General features: G+C 42.6%; 1 protein-coding gene across 1 annotated transcript in view; it reads right to left on the bottom strand.

Moving 5' to 3' along the window:
* Window positions 1–16012: 16012 nt before the first annotated feature.
* edil3a (EGF-like repeats and discoidin I-like domains 3a) overlaps window positions 16013–19955 on the bottom strand; it is a gene marked incomplete at its 5' end in the record, with an annotated part of 111471 nt that continues 107528 nt past the window's right edge. The window contains one exon of the mRNA XM_080532563.1: window positions 16013–16163. Coding sequence (XP_080388689.1) covers window positions 16014–16163 — 150 coding nt within the window. The 3' untranslated portion in view covers window position 16013. The remainder of the gene's footprint in view (window positions 16164–19955) is intronic.

The following is a 19955-nucleotide window of genomic DNA, read 5'->3' as shown; positions in this document are numbered from 1 at the left end:
AGGACCGTGATGGGAAGTGAATGCAGACATATATACCGTCACAACTTAAATCTTTCCGAAGAGGATCAGGGGGATGCGGCGATCATACTGGCCGCGTTGGAGAAGTATTTCAAACCTACCAAGAACACAATATATGAAAGGTACGTCTTCGGGAGCTGCAAACAGGAGGAAGGAGAATCTATAGACGGTTTTGTGACCAGGCTGAGAGAAAGGGCAGCAACCTGTGAGTACGGACAGTTAAGAGATGAGATGATTCGTGACAAAATTGTACTGGGTGTTGGTAACGAGAGCATAAGGCGCAGATTGCTTAGAGAAAAGCAACTGACGTTGATCACAGCAATTGACATGTGCCGTGCAACGGAGCAGACAGACATTCGTATGAGAGCGATGGAGATAGCGAGTCCTCCGCACGTAGAAGCGGTGCTCGCCGTTGCTAGGCAACAATCTAGGCAACAACAATCCAGGCAAAACCAATGGAGGCAGAGCAATTCACCCAGAGCTGTAGACGCAGGCTATGCATGTAAATACTGTGGCAACTCGCATGCAAGGAGCAGAGATCACTGCCCAGCATTCGGAAAACAATGCAAATCATGTGGAGTAAATAATCACTTTGCTAAAGTGTGTCAAAAAAGCAAAAGACCCACTGAGGGAAAGATACACTGCATGGAAAATACAGCTGAGAGCTCAGAACAAAACAGTGAGGAAGACATATACATGCATGAGTCAATTGGTGCAGTGCAAGCCAAAGGGAAGAAATGGTTTGTAACATTACGTTTTCACAACAAGCCACAGCAATGTCAGTTGGACTCTGGAGCGACATGCAATGTCATGAGCCTTCATGACAAGAAAAGGCTGGCACCCAACGCACCACTCTGCCCAAGTGAGGCTAGACTAAAGCTGTACTCCGGGGAAACACTGAGCTCCATAGGCATCTTTGAGACAGAATGTAGAGTAAGAGGTCAAACATACAAGCTCTCATTTGAAATAGTTAAGTCTAGGCAAAATCTTCTCCTGTCAGGCTCTACCTGTGAACGCCTAGGTCTCATGCAGTTCACAATCCCTGAGGATGTGCTCAAAGTGGAACATGCACAGCCTGGAGCCCTAACCAAGGAGCAGCTGACTAACAAATACAGTGATGTATTCAACTCACCTGTGGAATCTCTACCCGGGGAGGTCCACTTTGACCTAGATCCCAGGGTTCCTACAGTTCAATGTGCCCCTCGCAATGTTCCCATTGCAATGAAAGCAGCAGTCAAAGCCCAGCTGGACAAGTACGAGGCTGACGGCCACATGGCGCCGGTCACAGACCCAACTGATTGGATCAGCAACATGGTTATTGTAAAAAAAACAGACAAGCTCAGACTATGTATAGATCCTAAGTTCCTGAACAAGGCCCTAAAGCGCTCTCATTACATCATGCCTACTCTGGATGATGTCCTGTACAAACTACCGAAGGCAAGAGTATTCACCTTAGTGGATGCCCGAGATGCATTTCTACAATGCAGACTTGACTACGAGAGCAGCCTCATGACCACATTCTGGACCCCCTGGGGGAGGAAACGCTGGCTTAAGCTACCATTCGGAGTGTCTGTGGCACCCGAGGTGTATCAGCGAAAACAACACGAGCTCCTGGCTGGACTCAAGGGCATCGAGCCCATTGCGGACGACATCCTGGTTGTGGGTTGTGGGGACACAGACAAAGAGGCTGAGAGTGACCATGATGTCAAGCTTTTGGCACTGATGGAACGCTGCCGTGAGGTCAAGCTGCGGCTAGGGTTGAAGAAGCTGCAGTTCAAAGTAGCTGAGGTCCAGTTTCACGGCCACATCCTCTCATCCACAGGGCTGAAGCCTGACCCAGAGAAGGTGAGGGCCATCATCGAAATGCCCAATCCAACTGACGCAAAAGGGGTGCAGCGTCTGATTGGCTTTGCCAACTACTTGGCCAAATTCATGCCACACTTATCAAGTGTCTGTGAGCCGTTGCGACGCTTGCTGGACAAGGAAACCCCCTGGCATTGGCTACCCAAACACGAGGCGGCAGTTCAAGAACTCAAGTCTCTAGCTACAACCATGCCTGTCCTGCGCTACTATGATGTGACCAAGCCAATCACAGTCCAGAGCGACGCCAGCCAGAATGGTCTCGGATGCTGCCTCATGCAGGAAGGACAGCCCATCGCGTTCGCTTCGAGAGCTCTTACCCCCACAGAAAAGAACTACGCACAGATTGAGAAAGAGTGTCTCAGCATCGTCTTCCCCTGTCAGAGGTTTCACTACTATCTATATGGCCGCGACCTGATCACAGCGGAGACAGACCATAAGCCCCTAATCTCCATTTTCAGCAAACCTCTCCTCAACGCTCCCAAGAGGCTTCAGAGCATGCTCATGACCTTACAGAACTACAGTCTGACGGTCGTCTACAAACCAGGGCCTGAAATGTTCATCAGCGACACGCTCAGCAGAGCAACAGCAGGATGCACCGGCAGAGGAACAACCTACCAGCGGCACGCTATCTGCTCCCTGCAACAAGAGCAAGAGGAGATACAGCATGTGAACCAGGCAGACTACTTGAATGTAAGTGACCAGCGTCTCGAACAAATCAGGCTGCACACTGACCGAGATGAATGCCTGCAGGCACTTAAGTCCACAGTTCTCATAGGCTGGCCAGATGTGAGAGAAGAAGCACCTCTCATTACCAGAGAATACTGGCCTTACAGAGATGAAGTCAGTGTACAGAATGGTGTTCTATTCCGGGGGCAGAAAGTCATCATCCCAAAATCACTACGCCCAGAGATGCTTACGCGCATTCATTCAAGTCACACAGGAGGAGACGCATGCTACCGACATGCTCGAGAGACATTGTACTGGCCGAACATGCAGGCAGAGATAAAGGATTTTGTGGGCACCTGCTCAACCTGCAATGAGTATGCTCACAAACAGCAAAAGGAGACCATGCTCTCACATGAACTGCCCACCAGGCCGTGGCAAATTCTGAGCATGGACCTGTTCAGTCATAGGCAGAAGGACTATCTTATTATAGTCGACCACTATTCTGACTTTTGGGAAGTTGAGCTCCTCCCTGACTTATCTGCAGAGACAGTCATCAAGCGATGTAAGGCACAGTTCGCTCGGCATGGCCAGCCAGAGAGGGTCATCACAGACAATGGCCCACAATTTACCTCTCAGTTCTCACGTTTTGCCTCTGAATGGGAGTTTGAGCATGTGACCTCCTCTCCAAGGCACCCGAAAGCAAACGGCAAGGCAGAGTCGGCCGTCAAGATTGCAAAGAATCTGTTGCGCAAGGCTATGCGTGACAGTGACGACCCCTGGAAGGCCATACTACACTGGAGAAATACTCCCACCGAAAGCATGAACAGCAGCCCGGCACAACGTCTGATGTCTCGTCGGCTGAAGACCTCTATTCCAGTGACAAACAAGCTGCTGGAACCAGTCGTTGTGGTAGGAGTCACTGAAAAGCTGCGCCACAGGAGGCAGCTTGCCAAGTCTTTCTATGACCGGTCCGCCCGGGACCTGCCGGAGCTGGCAGTCGGGGAAACCGTCCGAATGAAGCCTCTGCCTAGTGACAACACTGGCATCTGGAGGGCTGGGACCTGCCTCCGCAGGGTTGCACCGAGATCGTACCTGGTGGATGTCGACGGCTCCCTCTATCGACGCAACAGGGTGGACCTCAGAGTAGCCGAGCCGACTGCTACTCCGACCTACGAAGAGAATGACCCTGTGCCAGAGAGTACCGCTGCAGAGGCTCCCCCAACTGTGGCCGAGCCGAGCCCGGTCAGGTTCACACCTAGGACCTCACCTAGTCCAATTGGCACAGCACCATTTGAGGGACGCGCATACACTAGGGCTGGACGGCTGTCTAAGCCACCTGTGAGACTCAATTTGTAACCTAAACTATATAGGGCTGTTGCCATAAAATAAAAATGGAAACAATTAAAAAGGAAAGACACAGAGAATACAGAAGTTAACAGAGACTGTTGTTACATTTTATATAAGAACAAACGTTGGTTATTTTTGCACTAGATTACTTTGTTATTTCTAAGTTCTAAGGTGTTTGTGTTCACTTGGAAAAGGAGGATGTTACGGGTCTACTTAGATCGATGCCATCGGCTATCGACTTGTTTGCTTGTTTCTGCATGACCCGTGTGTAGGTGCCTGTTCCCTCCATCTTGATATTACATGGCTGAACTTGATACACGTCTCTGTCATCATTGCTGCATCATACCATACACAAACAATGGCTTGTAAACAAACGTACGTTTTAGGATGTGTTCAAAAGGACTGTGCGATGATCTAATTATGTGTAGTTATGTGTTTTTAGCATGTGGATGTTCTATCAGCATGTTGTGATGTGTTAAACATGCAGTTAGATGTTCATAGAAATAGCGTGGAAACTATGTTGAGTTATTACATGCTTTTGCTGAGAAAGATGAAAAGTTAGCAAGACAGGTAGGCAAAACTCTTGAAACTCTCACCTAGAAAAGGGTTCATCTTTGTGAGTGACATGAAACTGCCAATAGATATGAGTGCAGCGGTGTGTTTTTATGTTTTCGTCTAGTGTGTGCGCGCGCGCGTTAGCCTTGACAGCTAATGCACTTTAAATAAATGTGGAATAATACTATTGTGCAATATGACAACCCTAGTCGTCTGTCTGTACAGTATAGTACAGTGGATAGTGTACATAGCCTTTATTTATGTAAACCAGCTCCTTCCCTTCTTGTGATTTTTTTTTTTTCTAAAAGTTTTTTTCATTTTTTTTTTTCTTTCCTAACACCAGGGGAGCCACCCCTCCTTAATTTCGTTGTTTGGTACCTGTACTGTAGCAATGACAATAAAGTCCATTCATTTGCGTTGCAAATGGGAGGCAAGTTAGCTAGCTAGATAGCCTACATACTCAAGTCAAAAACGGTCCATATCCTCTGTTTCCTAGCTCGGCGTCTTCGCCGTTTATTGATCAGTGCTACTGTCAGCATGTCACTGTCGCTGTCAGCTATCTTTCAGGGAAATCACAACTTTCGTTGTTGTTATGGAAACGGTCGCCTGTGTCTCGTTGCGTCTCATAATGGATCTTTGATTCGGTCGCAAGTAGTTGCCGAGTTTCTCTGCGATGTTCTAAACGTTCTAAAACTGATCCGTTGCGTTGCATCGCGACTCCTAGTGAACTGGTCTAAGGCCCGTGGCGAATTTGTACCCAGGGCCTGTGCTCACGTCCATACCTGTAGCATCCAAACCCATTTAAACGGACATAATTGTCACGTCCTTTTTCCTTTGGAATGATGTATCTATGTGCTCTGCTCGTGTGATTAAGAAGAAACCGCTTCGGAGAAATCCATGTCTCTTAACCTGCTGCACCCCTCTATTCCATGATAGACAGTGTTCTTTTTAAACCTTGACTTTTCATAATTATCCACTGATGCTGACTGTGATTTCATTGACTTTCCCTGGCTGGTAATGTCATCATATTAAGACTTGCCAAAGGGTTAGCCCCTGTGAATTCAGAAACTATTTGTACAAGATGACAAATGAGTCCAAGGTGAAGCTCATTTCACGTGAATATTATTACTTTCTTCTAATTGCTGTTACATAAGAGGCCTATGTTTTTCTTTCTGCAAAGGCAATTTCCTTTTTCTTTTAGTTTAAATACTGTGATGTATGTCATGGGATGAAAATTAGAAAAAAAAGAAAAGAAAACCGATAGTGCTACAGAGAAGCATCCCCAAGGTTGAGGAATAATAATTTACTTTAAAATGAGCTTAAATAAATAGTGCTAAGACTTCAATTAAGGGGGCCATGTTGTTTAAAGCCTGATTTCCGATATTTTATTTTTGTGCTCAATTTTGTATTATTATTTCCGATATTTTACATTTTATTTACAGTGCAAGGCTGCCCCTAAATAAAGCATGGCTGCTTTCATTTATGTTGTGCTCAAATTCACTTGAATTAAGTATGTTAAACTTACTTCAAAGGTACTTAAAATGTAGGGAATGTAACAGAGAATACACCATGTGACAATTTGACCTCACAGTAAAGGTACTTACCTGGTCTCTCTCTTCTGTAGGTCAGATCATCCTCAGACTGAAGGAGATATTTTGGGCTACACAAGACACCCATTACCTTCCTGGACTCTGCGCCCATTCTCACCGCAGACACACGACTAGGACATTTACATGAAAAGCACACGCACGCACACACACACACACACACACGCACACACACACACACACACACACACACACACACACAAACACAGACACTATAACATAATGCCGTATCTGGAGGACATCAGGGTCATACACCAAATTGGCTTGCACATGCATGCACCTCCATGGAAAGGTCACCCTACTATAATGCATACATTCACTCAGTGGTACACAGCCAGGATCCTTCATGAGATGCCTCCTGAGATGACCTTGTAGAATCTATTACAAAAGGGCCTAGTGTTTTTTAGTGCTCTCCTCTACCGTAACAGATGGGGGACCTGTGTGTTGCCTAATCAAGTCACACTGTACAGAGATGCTTATGGTGTAGAATATATATCTGTATCAAAACCTCATGTCGATCTGACCTAAATAAGATGACTTTATGTGGCAGTCTCAGAAGCTTTTTCTGGTTGCATATTTGACCCACTTTAATGTTCCATAGGTAACTGAATCCCAAATAACATTAGCAACAATTTAATTAGAGATGTGAATGCTGCTCACAAGATTGGCCCAGTTCTGCCAAAGACTCCCCACAGACTACACAAACAAGATAACGAGAGAGATTCCGTACCGTACATGAGGCCCATATGCCCTCGATAGTGAATGTGACAAGCAAAAAGCCATGCAGACAAATTGGGTAAGTGTTCATGACAAACACTGTTATAAATAGCATCACATTGTTTTCTTATAATAATTCAGGTTATATCTCTCTTGAGAGCAACAGTGCTGTTCTTGAGGTCTACTTATAACATGATGCTCCTCATGACCTGAACGTGTTTTCTGTTGTACTTCCATTTCCCCTGCACCAAGACCACATAGCGAACACAGTATACTCTGAAATTAGATTGCATTGCATAGCTTACCTAATGGGTGGCAGTCTGCAGGATGGTCAACTCCACCTGTTCATTTAATATTGTATTGTATGTAATACATCTGTGCTGTTTGTGTGCTAAGTGAAAGCTGGTTCTTGATCTATATGATATGAAGACAATTTACCATAAATGGATGCAATATAGACAGACTGCCCTAAGGGTATGAATTACATTTCAAAGAGTCAAACAGCCCTACAACAACTCAATTCAAAGTCATTCACCTCTGCATTGAAACTCTTAAGATAGTGTTTATTCCGCCATTTGACATCCAACTGTGACAAAATGGATCATTCCTCATTTCAAGTTGATGAACAGATTTCACATCTTCCATAGCCACATATCTAGCTTGATTCAGAAATGGTGTCGAAAGAGAGGACATCTTTAAAATCTACAGTCATCATCAATGCTCAAAATCCCATTATGCGCGTCTGTGTGGAGCGGGAAACTGCCATTTGTCGTGGAGCGGTAAATCTCATTAAGCCAACCTGGCCATGCATGCTGCATCTGTGACACGTGAAATTATATTATTTATCAAGAAAACCCCCATGAACTACATACTAGAATGCCATACACTCTCTCATACACATGCACATGCACACACACACGCACACACACCCACAATCGCACATACATGCCGACATGATGATTTTATTTCTCTTTGAGACAAGAGACAACCCATTTTGACTTGGCTAATGGAATCCAGGCTCTTTTGAAGCTGAAATAGTCAACCATGACTCAATTCCTCTTTACCCCTTTTGAAGCAGACTTAACACGAGAACAGCCATGCCTTTTTTTACCAACTATAAGAGCCGCCTCGGGGGTCAAACGGGGGTCAATCGACCATAGTCTTTACAATGGGAAGCTGCTATTTACACACAACGACCACTAGTTGGCCACCTTGTAAATTAGCCTGCCTCCTACACAGAAAAACTGCAAAATAGCTTTAATTATACTAGCTTATCCTGGTGTGATTTTGAAAATGTAAGGATACTGTGTGGTAGAACTCACATATCTAGGAAAAGTCATGACAGGAGGGTCCTGATATCAAGTGCAATATAAAAACATTACCCATGGCTGTTCTAGTGTTAATTATGTTATATGAAGGAGAGTGTACCTTCTGGCTCTTTAAAATATATGTTTAATGTGACAGGTAGGACAGCCACTGACTTTTATTGTGAAAGGCAGGACAGCCAATGGGATCCAGAGGGGCCTGACATCCACCATCTGGTAAACAATTAGTGATTAGTGATTGTGATTCTCTACTTAACCTGTGCGTACCCAGTGTCCTACCTCTTTGCTCCATGCTTGTCCAAGCTCTCAGTCCCTTCCCGTTTGATTCAGAGGTATGATCTTGTATTCTTAATTGTATTCTTTATTACTTCCTCTTCGCACTATACATGCTCCCCTTATCAGCAAGTTCAGGGGTATCTCTTATCATCCAACTTTACTTCTCCTTTAAACCAGACAAACTGGAGAAACTCATCACCCTACAACAGTGTCTGTCCACCATTGAGAACTGGATGGGCAGCAACTTTCTCCAACTCAATGCAGCCAAAACTGAAGTGTTGATTGTAGATGCTGAAAACACTGCTTCTAGAGTAGCCACACACTTAGGGTCCCTTAAAGACAATGTGCGCCCCCACCTACACAAGCGAGGAAAATGGATGTGTACAAAGTGCTTCTAGTTCTTTCACTGTTAACTGGACTTTTAACCTGTTTACAGATAAATCCACAGTTAATGATCTAGAACATTGAGAGACAGAGGCGTCTGATTGGCCAGCGGGGCTATGGGGTTAAAATGATATCGCCGACTACTGGTGTGGAATGCTCAATGACAGCGATTATATTGCGTTCATGTGTATGCATGTGGATACAGACATTTTTTATAAACATGCTGGTGTGGACGGTAATATTTTTATATACGTATTAAAAAAAACGTATTGGTGTGGACAAGGCCTTATTGTTGCTGTTTATGTTCTGTTTATGTTTTTCTTTTTAAATCATTGATGTTTTGATTGCACTTTTCTTATTTTTAATGTAAAGCACCCTGCGCATCGTGCTGTGATGGGCGCTACGCTATATAAATAAAGTTTTACTTACTTTACTTACTTACATATCATTGTGAGGCTAGTTGCCACTACACTGTTGTATTTTTCCACCATTAGGTACCTAACTGTGAAGTGAAGTGAAACTTTATTTATATAGCGCCTTTTGTACATGGATGCAACTCAAAGCACGTGACCTCCTCTCCCAACATACCCCTTCCCGGAACCTGTGGTCCGCAGACATGGGCCTGCTGTCCACCACCCGCACCAACCTACGGACCTTTGGGGACAGAGCCTTCAGCGTGGCTGCACCTACCCTCTGGAACTCTCTCCCCATAGTGATCCACAACGCCCCCACCCTGGACTCCTTCAAATCAGCCCTTAAAACCCACCTGTTCACCAAGGCCTTTGGCCCCTAGTCACTGTTTCGCTTTGTTTGGTTACTGTTTCGGTTTCTGTTTCTCCTCAGAATTGTAAAGCGTCCTTGGGTTTTATGAAAGGCGCTATACAAATCCAAGTTATTATTATTAGGTATTAGACTGGTGTGGGATTTACTACTTTGCTCACTGACTTCCTGTTTGTCCAACCTGTCCCTTCCCATTCAGGCTAGAGGTATGTTATTGTACTATCATTGCTCCCTAAGATGTATTGGGCTAGTTGCTGCTACAACCTTGTATTTTATCACCACTAGGTAGTAGTAGAATGGTGTGCAACGGTGCTGGACTGATTCCCACCGCCGAGGTACAGTGGATGGTGGATTGATGTGGTGCATGTACTGACAAAGGTAACACATGTATACGGTATTGTAGGATTGCTCTTAAGGCATCCGGTCATTTTAATATTGGTGGTTATTGTGATATGTCTTCATGGATGTGTGCTCTGCCCTTATAGGTTGGTCAGAACGCTAGCTGCTGTTTTGCCTCCTGCAAAACCTGCCGTCACTAAACCCCAGTTTTGCCTCTAATCTTTTACCATAGTAGCTTAACGCTTGTTCCCTTTTAATATATTTCTAGTTCTGTCACACCAACTGGTACCTGCGTATGTTAACCTTGTGCTACATAGCCTACTAGGTTCAGATCTCTGTGTAAAGTGCCATTCTGGCGGGGGATTAGTCTGTTTAGGTCCTACCCGTCACCAATTGCAAGTGTGAGCGTGATCATCTTAATTGCACTGATCACCCCTTTTTGCACTATTTGCTTGCTGTGTTTCAGAGTGTGTACACACGGTGTGGTAAGTTGCACATGTGGATGGACCACAGCTTGAGTATACCTCCCCCCAGTTGGCCTTAGCCCAGTATTTTAATTTATTGTAATAAGGTAGTTGGCATTTTGCCAAGTGTATGCTGGAACCCTGTTATATGCCCTGTGTGGCGATCTCCATTTTTATACTCTTCTGCATCTAGTATAAGTTGTAAAATAAAAGTGGTTATTGATCATTGAATTGAGTATCGATTGACTTCTAGCTTCCTCAGTCTCCTTCCTCAGAGAAGGGACCTTTCCCCCCACAGATGCTTCCAGCCATACCTTTTTTACATTTTAATACATTTAAACCTTTTGATTTTGAATGAGATTGAGGCCCTGTCCACACCTATATGTTTTTTTGATAAACTTGGATTTTTATATTCGTGTTGGGGGGTTCGTCCAGACGCAAACGAGTTTTTGCCCTCTGAAAACGAAGATGTTTAAAAACGCCTGCCAGAGTGAAGATGTTTAAAAACGCTGTATATTCGCCGTATATTTTTGACGTGTGGACGAGATAGACGGTGCTTTTTGTATTCGTCACGTCATCATGCGCGTAGATTTCTATGATCATGCGCACTGCAGCTGTTTGCTGTTCCCTCCAACGTCATATCCTGGCACCAGTAACTACTATGTTTACAACAGGCAACGGTGGTCGAGGCTACACAAGCGAGGAAAATGCATGTGTACAAAGTGCTTCTAGTTCTTTCACTGTTAACTGGACTTTTAACCTGTTTACAGATAAATGCAGAGTTAATGATCGAGAACATTGAGAGACAGAGGCGTCTGATTGGCCAGCGGGGCTATGGGGATAATATTATATCGCCGACTACTGGTGTGGAATGCTCAATGACAGCGTTTATATTGCGTTCATGCGTATGCATGTGGACACAGACATTGTTTATAAACATGCTGGTGTGGACGGTAATATTTTTATATACGAAAAACGTTTATCAAAAAAAACGTATAGGGTGTGGACAGGGCCTGGGTGTCTTCCTTACATATAAATAACATATAAGGGAAACTGTATATTGTAACTCAAGGTGTTTGAATTATTCCCCCTGTATATTATTTCCTTGGGTGTAATTCCCAAAGTGGTGTCTGGCTAAGGTTGGTCCCCCAACCACACTCTCCTGTTACATTCACTGCTGGATGAAGTGATCAATGACTTGAGTTTCCTCAAACACAGCAGTTGACAAGATATTTTCCCAACAGGGATTCCTCACCGATACCACCACAAGGCAAGCCTTTCATTAGGCTGCAACAACAGGTTAACATCTCAGGAATTTACCCTCTATTACTTCTTTGCATGTAACCCCATCAAGCTTCTAATCCTTCAACACGTCTGCTAAAACCACGTTAGGCTTGCCGGTCAGAACACTTGGGAACAGCAGGGGAGTTTTCATTGTGATGGTAGTCCTTTCATTTTTGCTCACTTAATAATGAAGCTTTTCACAGTGTTACCGAGTAGGGATGGACACTCTCCTAATGGGAACAAAGCCTCTAATCTCCCTGCGTTTCAGACAGGGCTTGAAAATTACATTCCACAAGTTTTTTATTCAGTTGACATTGAGGCTGACCTTTGAAATAACCTGTTTTAAATGCTTTAAATTGTTCATTTCATGGTCAAGAGCACAGCTGGAGAAAATAATGAGTAAAAAAAATAATTCTCATGCATTAGTGTTGAGGTACCATGCAGTAATTGAACTATTGAAGAGATGCATCATTTGTATTATTTCAGCCTTAAAAACTGACATTTTGCTGGTGTGAGTGTGTACTATTTGTGCGCATGTGGCTGTGTGTGTGTTAATTGACAGTTTGTGATGGTAATGAAGTGTCTGTGTTTGAGCGACCTGGTTACCGAAAAGCATAGCTTAACATGATTTTCCTCACTCCTCAACATGAGACTTAGCTCAGTGTCAGCTGTCCTGCCAGCCAGGCATAGAGGTTACACTCCTGAGACACACCAACCAGTAAATCATTGTGACAAAAGGTTAGGTAAAACTGAAGCTCCTAGTTTGACATTAGCCTCCTATTTATTTAATTTCTTCTGAGTCCTTCAACAAGAGGTCAAGAAGGAAGTAAGTACATGTCTGTCTGAATGTCTGAGTGAAGTGACTGGGTATGATTTCCAATTCCCCTTCATCAGTAAATAGTGCACTCACCTTTGTTTTTTATTCCCACTGGTTATAGTTTGCCTTTTGAACAGCAGTCGTGTACGGCAACACTTGACAGTAAAATGCCAGGTTGAATGATTGGAGCAGAGCACACAGACATGCTGTGTGAGTGAGGGTGTGTCGCTTCAGGAAGAATAACACAAACATATCCATCGCTTCAGACAGTCAAAAAACTGTTTGCAGTGTAACTGGAAGTATTTTCCCAAGTGCCCAGCATTTACCTTTTTCCTCTACCACATCATCCCTGGCTATGTTGTGCTATGCAGTGACATTCGCCTGCCTCTATTGTTTTGTTTCAGGTTGAACTAACACACAGGAAGGATTCACCCAAGGCCTCTTAGAACCCTGTCTGAAATAGAAAACACTCTTTCAGCGTGGCATCTTTGGTTTTACCCATCATGCTTTAACGGATGGGACAGGCAGACGAAACAGATTGTTTGCTAATCAGCTTTTAATTGATGTGCAGCTTCACTCACCTGAGTTACGAGGCAATTACCTCCCACGCTGGCACTTAGATAATTGAATAATTACTGGACAGTGCAGCTTCGCATGTTTGCCCTTCTAATCAATTTTTTTGGGTATCCCTTGCCACAGCAGAGACAATTCCGTTCACATAACTGCGGAGGAACCATGCTTGGCAGACTAAATCAATGAAGCTGACCATACTGAAGCCACACCAGATTAGAGACTTACGACCAAGCATGATCAAGCATGATTGACAAATGACCAAGCATGAACACAATATAATCAATGATATCTGCAGCTTCAAAGTTGTGTCCTTGGTCCGGGTGAGGGCACTCCAAATAGGCAAAATAAATGCTCCACCAGTGTGGTCACCTCAACGCTAAAGACAATGACTGGTAACATGTGAAACCTCTGAGTTGTGAGCCATAAAGATGAGGTCAATGCCGTCGATTCACATACATCTTTTTATTGGTCAAACCGAAAGAGCTCTTATTTGAAGCAACATCTTTTTTTTCAGCTGTACACAGTCATAGTTTCTGACACTCCCCCTCAGACCTGGACTAATCAGCATAATAATTGGTAAATTTTGCTAGATAGAACTTGATACTCATAAAAACAACAAAATAGTAGAAGAGCAGACACAAAAAATACAAAATGAAGGATGAGTTTCACCTCTTGCTTCCCCTTCACCTGTAAGCAAAGGTTTTTCATTGCACAGCACAAAGAAGAGGTGAGTGCAAAGTAAAAGGATAAGACTTTAACGTAATGTAATAACAAATGTGCCTCTGGACATCTTTGATCCTGTTAAAAGTGCACACAGGTAGCCATCTAGAACAACCAATCAAGCAGAGAACCTAATTGACACATGATGCTGGACAAGAAATACTTGGAAACAGCTTGATCAAAAGCTAATATATGAAATAATCTAATAAAATAAAAACAAAACATGATGCCTAGCCAAATACATCCATTAGAAAAAGTGAATTAGTTACATGATGCTTATGCTGTGTCCATGTGTACAAAATAATAGACACTGATTTACACCATAACAACTTCACATTCTAGGTTGTTCAAACAAAATGTCTATCAGGGTACATGGGTTTTGGGGTTATAAACATAATGCATGGATCAACTATTTCTTTAGGACACAATGCCCATTATTCTACAGTCTCATCTGGGTTATCTCTATAGCAAATTGCACAAACCTGTGTAACAGTCAAGTGGCTATATTCCCAATTATATTGCAAATGATGGGCATGATGAGCAGTCATTGACTAGTTTGTTAATATAATAGTTTCTCAAACACACAGATTGCCATGATGTACATCATGATAGACTGTCAAATGCAACACTGAGATACAGAGACATACTGGAACGACAACTGATAGTTCATCGTACATTTCAACCAAAGACAGATATTCATATATTCATAGATTTCAGATTTCTTTTTCTTTTGAAAATGTATGGACGAAAAGTGATGCTGCCATTGTACAGTTTGATATAAAAAGAATACATGTTTACATTCCTCTCTGAAAAGGGTGAATATAGTCAGTCATTTTTTTTCTTTCATTGCCATGGTAATACCTGTAAACCTAAATCATTTTTGTATTCATTATATAAAGAGGGTTTTTACTCTAAAACCAACTCTAATGTGATAGTTCACTAATTCATACACCTTTTAGTCAGATGGTTCCTTAACCAAGTCAGAGAGTTCATTTGAGGTGATTTGTTTTTTTGTTTGTTAGCGGTAGCTGAAGTTAGTAATGGCTATTTAAACAACTCTGAACCATGGATTACAGTTTCTCCTGGCTGATTAATTACTTTCAAGGTAAGGAACCATGTGACAAAAACTGGAAAATATTTTGGATATGGGGGTGACTTCTATCCTGAGCTTTTCAAAAAAAGCTTTTGAAAAAGCTTTTCAAAAATGACATCCTAAAGGCAGAAAATTCAAAGTTAAGACACATACAAAAGCAGATAATCTAAACAAGAACAATATAAAGTATAACATTACAATTAGAATTACAATTCCAAGTGAATATATAGCAACAAGAAATTGAAATGCTAATTACATTGAAATAAATTAAGGGAAGACAAATGACGGTGAGAGCATTAAGAGACTTCAATTAACGACAGCCCATAAACCTCAGTGTCAATACTGCAGTGCCATGTTTTACTGCACAGCTTGCTCTTACTTTAGTAGATCAGTCACTCTTTAAGCTTTGCAGTGTGTATCAGAACTATTAAAAATGCACGTAAAAATAGATCCCTAAACCAAAGCAATTGATCTTAGGGAAGGAGTTTTTAAATGATTTGTCATAATATACATTTAATATCATAATTTATGCACCATGCAATTATTTAGTGTTTTACATATAATACAAGAGCGTTTGTTATTGTTTTGATTCACGTTACAATGTCAGTGTCAGGTATGATTAAAGCCTGGTTTGAAATAGGTGGTATAATCAAAAGTAAAAATATAGTTGGATACTGCAGTAGTTTAGTTGTGATCGTTTAATGATTTTTTTGGGATAGTTCCGCTATGACTTTCAGAGTTAATAATGTCCAATGAAGCATGGTAGACAGGTTCCACAACTTTGTTAAAAAGTGACACTGTACAGTAGCTTCCTTTGTAGCAAGTTTAAACCACAGTGAGATTACCCTCCCCCACCCCGACCCATCCCCCCCCCCCCACCCCCTTCCCATCAAATATGTTACACAAGTTAATTCCAAACATGATGGACAATCTGGATAAGGAATAAAAAGACATCGACCACACAAAAAGGAAATAAGAGGACGAAAGTAGGACAAGGGCAGGTCTTAAATCAATGTACAAAAAGAAATAACAGCAACCCACCACAACCAAACACTTATTCTTGAAAAATCCATTGGAAATTGATTTCTTTTTACAGGTTGCACAGTTTATATTGAAATACTGGATCTGGGATAGATACTCCAGAATACCAAGGGGACAAAGGGAGGGTGGAGGAGGAGGTAGGGCTCACTCTTCCTCTGTGCATCCAAGTAGCTCTGCACGCATAGTAATCCTGCCGTACCACGACCAAGGGAGGATCCGGATGAATCGGGCGTAAATGGGTGGATCTATCACATTCTTTCTGTGTGTGTCATTGTCGAAATTGCCTTGAAAGACCTGACAAAGAAAAAAACAAGTAGTGAGATGAGGTCATTGAGATACATACATGTATTACACACCAACAGAGTTTAAACTAGTGTTAAAGCATGTTCCTTATGTGAGGTTATTATGCAATAAAGGGTAAAGCATGTGCCTAATTGAATGGAGTCTATGATATAACGATGTGATACAGCACAATAGGAAATTCTATGATATGATATGATTCGAATCAGAAACCATCAATAATGCATTGGACAAGTTTGTTGAACAACAGCCCAGAAGCAAATCGTCACTCTTCAACGACATGTAGCAAAGGCAGTGTGAGCGAAACACATGCAAATATATAAACTAGCATAACGCACACATTGGGATGCATACTCAGTTGTTGATAATTAGAAGCCTTGTGCCTCAGGGTGTTGTTAATGACAGTAGAATGGAGTGTAATGTGGGGAGCGATGTACTGCTGGGACAGCTTCATTGAGGGCCATGATCATTTCAATTAAAACAGGCGTGATTATGACTATCTAATTGGGATGTAATGGGACTCGTGGTTATGTGGAATGTAAAACCAGTGGGCCAAACCACAGCAGGTGCTGGAGGCAGTGGTCGACATTAGAGGACTATGACCAAATCCTCATCCTCTTGAGTGAATGAATGCATTTTATTTGTAAAGCATTTTTAAATTTGTGTAATCTTAAACACTACTATGAACAGCAATAGCCTTAAGCTCAGTTCCTGGACGGCGTCTGTGTGTGTGTGTGTGTGAGAGATATTACAGATTACGCCACACGGTTTGGTAGTTCCAGGGAACATCATGTTTGTTCTTGCCTAGCACAGATACACCTGATCGAGGACATCTAATCACCAATGTCAAGCTTTTGATTAATTTCATCAGGATAGATCACCAGCCTGCAACACAACAGTACGATACAGTATGCTGGTACAATAATTGAGTTAAAGAGCTCTAACCCACATGAACCGTATATGGTAAGTACTACAAAGTAGTAGAACCTTTTATTCATGATACAAACTTTTAGCTTCATGTTGTGTTACACCATGCACTTGATAATGTTGAAATTACGGCACTTGAGGAAATGGCACATTTCCACTTGAGGCCTCGATCCTCGACCAAACGAGAAGTGAGAAGCTCAGCATTATTCCCCTACTGCAGGCCACTTCGCAGGCACTTCAGGCTGCTCAATTCCCAAATTATTCTGCAAAAAAACCTCAGAGACACAGAGAGAGCTAATTCTCCCTCTAGGGGGATGTAGTCTCGATGGCTTTTTTCGGGGGCCCTCGGTACGACCAGGAATAGCACTCATCATCATATCATGTCCTTATCACTAGCCAGGCCCTGAAGAATCCCTCGGAGTCTCCAATGCTGAGTGCTGGAGTATTACTGCAGTTCTGAGCACTATGGCTTAGTTAGAGAGGTTAGGGGGGAAGTAGTGGATTTTTACCAGCAGATCAATTTGAGCTTCATCTTTTATGCAGCTGTGGTATGTAGGAATTAGGCTAACATTGTTCTTGAAAGGCAGAATTCTACAGCTAGCTAGCTAGCTAGCTCTGGACATGCACAGTATAACTGTACCTGTCATAGCTATCCCACAGAAAATATGTCAACTTCCTCCCAAAAGCCCTCTCTGCGCTGTTAATAAGTGTGAATTAAATATTGTACACACACAGAGGAATTACCAACAGTTTGCTCTTCACTCTATATTTCTTTCATCCCCTCTGTCTGATAGTCTGATCACCCACTCTCTACAATACTGTTTACAATTTATTCAGAACATGTATAGTTTGTACTGTTTATAATAATACAGTATCTAATTATTGCAGATGTTCTACAATTGATTGAGGAGTCACTTTTCATCCTTTATTCTTCTTCATCATTGTCCTCCTGCTGTGTAGCTTATTCTTTCCCTCTCTTTCTCACCTCATCTGTTTCCTGGATCTTAGCCCGGGTCCACCGACAAACACAAACAGCAACCCCCCCCCCCCCCCCCCCCCCCGCTTTCCTCGTCTCTGTCTGCCTAGCCCCACAGGCACAGAGTATCTGGTTATGATTATTTTAAAACAGAGGAGAACCACAGAAAGGGAGAATATTTTTAACCTGTCTTCATCATATCTACTTATATTCAGGCTGCTAAAGAATACTCTGAATTTCTTGTCTAACTAACTAACTCACTGTCTGTCTGAATCTCATGTGGCAGCATACCTCTGAACAGTTGCTGAATGTCATTAATACTCTTCTCCCATCTCTTTTGTGAAAATTTTAATTTAACATTCGAGTGTGGCGCTAAGGGGTGGCAGTGTACAAATCTCAACTCTGAAACTCTTGGAGTTGTTCAGATATTGAGACAGTTAGTAGTATAGCAATAGGAGTGTGGTGGGATTGTGATGTTGGAAACATACTGTAGGCCTGGAAACCCCTTTGCGGCAATTATTGCGGCATATTACGTTTGGTTATAACTTCTACTTTGAAGGTTATATGACTTAATATGACTTCAAGTAACTGGGAAAATCGTATTGCCTTTCTCCAGGTGATGTGAGAAGTAAAACAGGCCGCCAAAGGGAAAGAAGTGTAATAATATGTGAGATGATTCACCTCTTTCAAAGCAGTAGGTATAGGTTGCATTGCATTGAGTTTCAGTGCACGGAGGCAATTCCCAGCTTAGATCTAATAGCCACACATCAAATATATCGAGGCTCATTCTATTGTGGAGGGATACAATTGGGCCGAAGATTAAAACTATTTCGGAGGAGGGCCTAAATCAAATTCTACACGTTTTTAAACCATTCTGTATTGACCTCAATCCTTTTCATCTTAGATATATTATTGTACTGTTGAATTGAAGTCCACGAGACTTGGGACAGTAGATGGGGAAAAGGTGTATAAATTCCTGGAGTGTTGCCACAGCTGTAATGTGGCAGTGAGAAGACACAATAGAGCAATAAAAAGGCAGGCCAGGAAGGCCATAAAAGAGAGCAGTTGATTGAAATATGACAAGGATCTCTTCCGAGACTGTCTAGGAGTACACTGTCAGCCCCTATCTCTCTGAAACAAACAGTGTGGAACCAGAGATCTGCAGGACCACAAAAAAGAACAAGTGCGGGGAAAAAGAGAAAGAGAGAGAGATAGAAAGAGAGGTAGAAGAGGGCGGGGCGGGGGAGAGATAAAACAGGATGTGTCCTTCTGACTTGCTGTTGCCAGTTTTACTTGTGAAATTAGTGTACCGTCTTTTGAATGGGTCAAATATTATTCGCACAACTTGAATTATTATGACAAAAAGAAGCTAATACTTTGAGTGTTGAATGTTAGTGGTGCCACAAAAGAAAACATACCTTTATATTATCTCATAAATATGTATAATGTTGTATCTAAAGGTAGAAATGAAAGTAATCCATGTTACTGCCAAAACGTTGTCAGGGAAGTTGTCAGGATTAGCCAGAGATCTTCTCCGGTCTCTTGCATACCGGTACTCACATCCTTTTCTGGGTGACTGACTCCACTCCCCCTTCGTTGTTATCAAATGGCCAGGGGAACTGAATGGCCCCACCTCCCCTCCCTCTGTTCTGTGCCTTTAGTCTGACCCATGAGCCTGCCTTCTCAACATTGATTTTCTGGCTGAGTGTGTCAAGGGTGTACATAGTGTGTGTGTGTGTGTGTTTGTGTGTGTGTGTGTGTGTGTGTGTGTGTGTGTGTGTGTGTGTGTGCGTATATGGGGCAGGGGGTCACACTTGGGGTTGTTGACCACTGACCGTACTCCATTATTTAAACCTGCTGCAGAGACCAAAAGTGTATGTCCC

This window comes from Nansenia antarctica (genome assembly GCF_963989245.1).
Source record: "Nansenia antarctica genome assembly, chromosome: 5".
NCBI lineage: Eukaryota > Metazoa > Chordata > Actinopteri > Argentiniformes > Microstomatidae > Nansenia > Nansenia antarctica.
The sequence above is the reverse complement of the archived record's forward strand: the minus strand, read 5'-3'. Positions and strand labels throughout refer to the sequence as shown.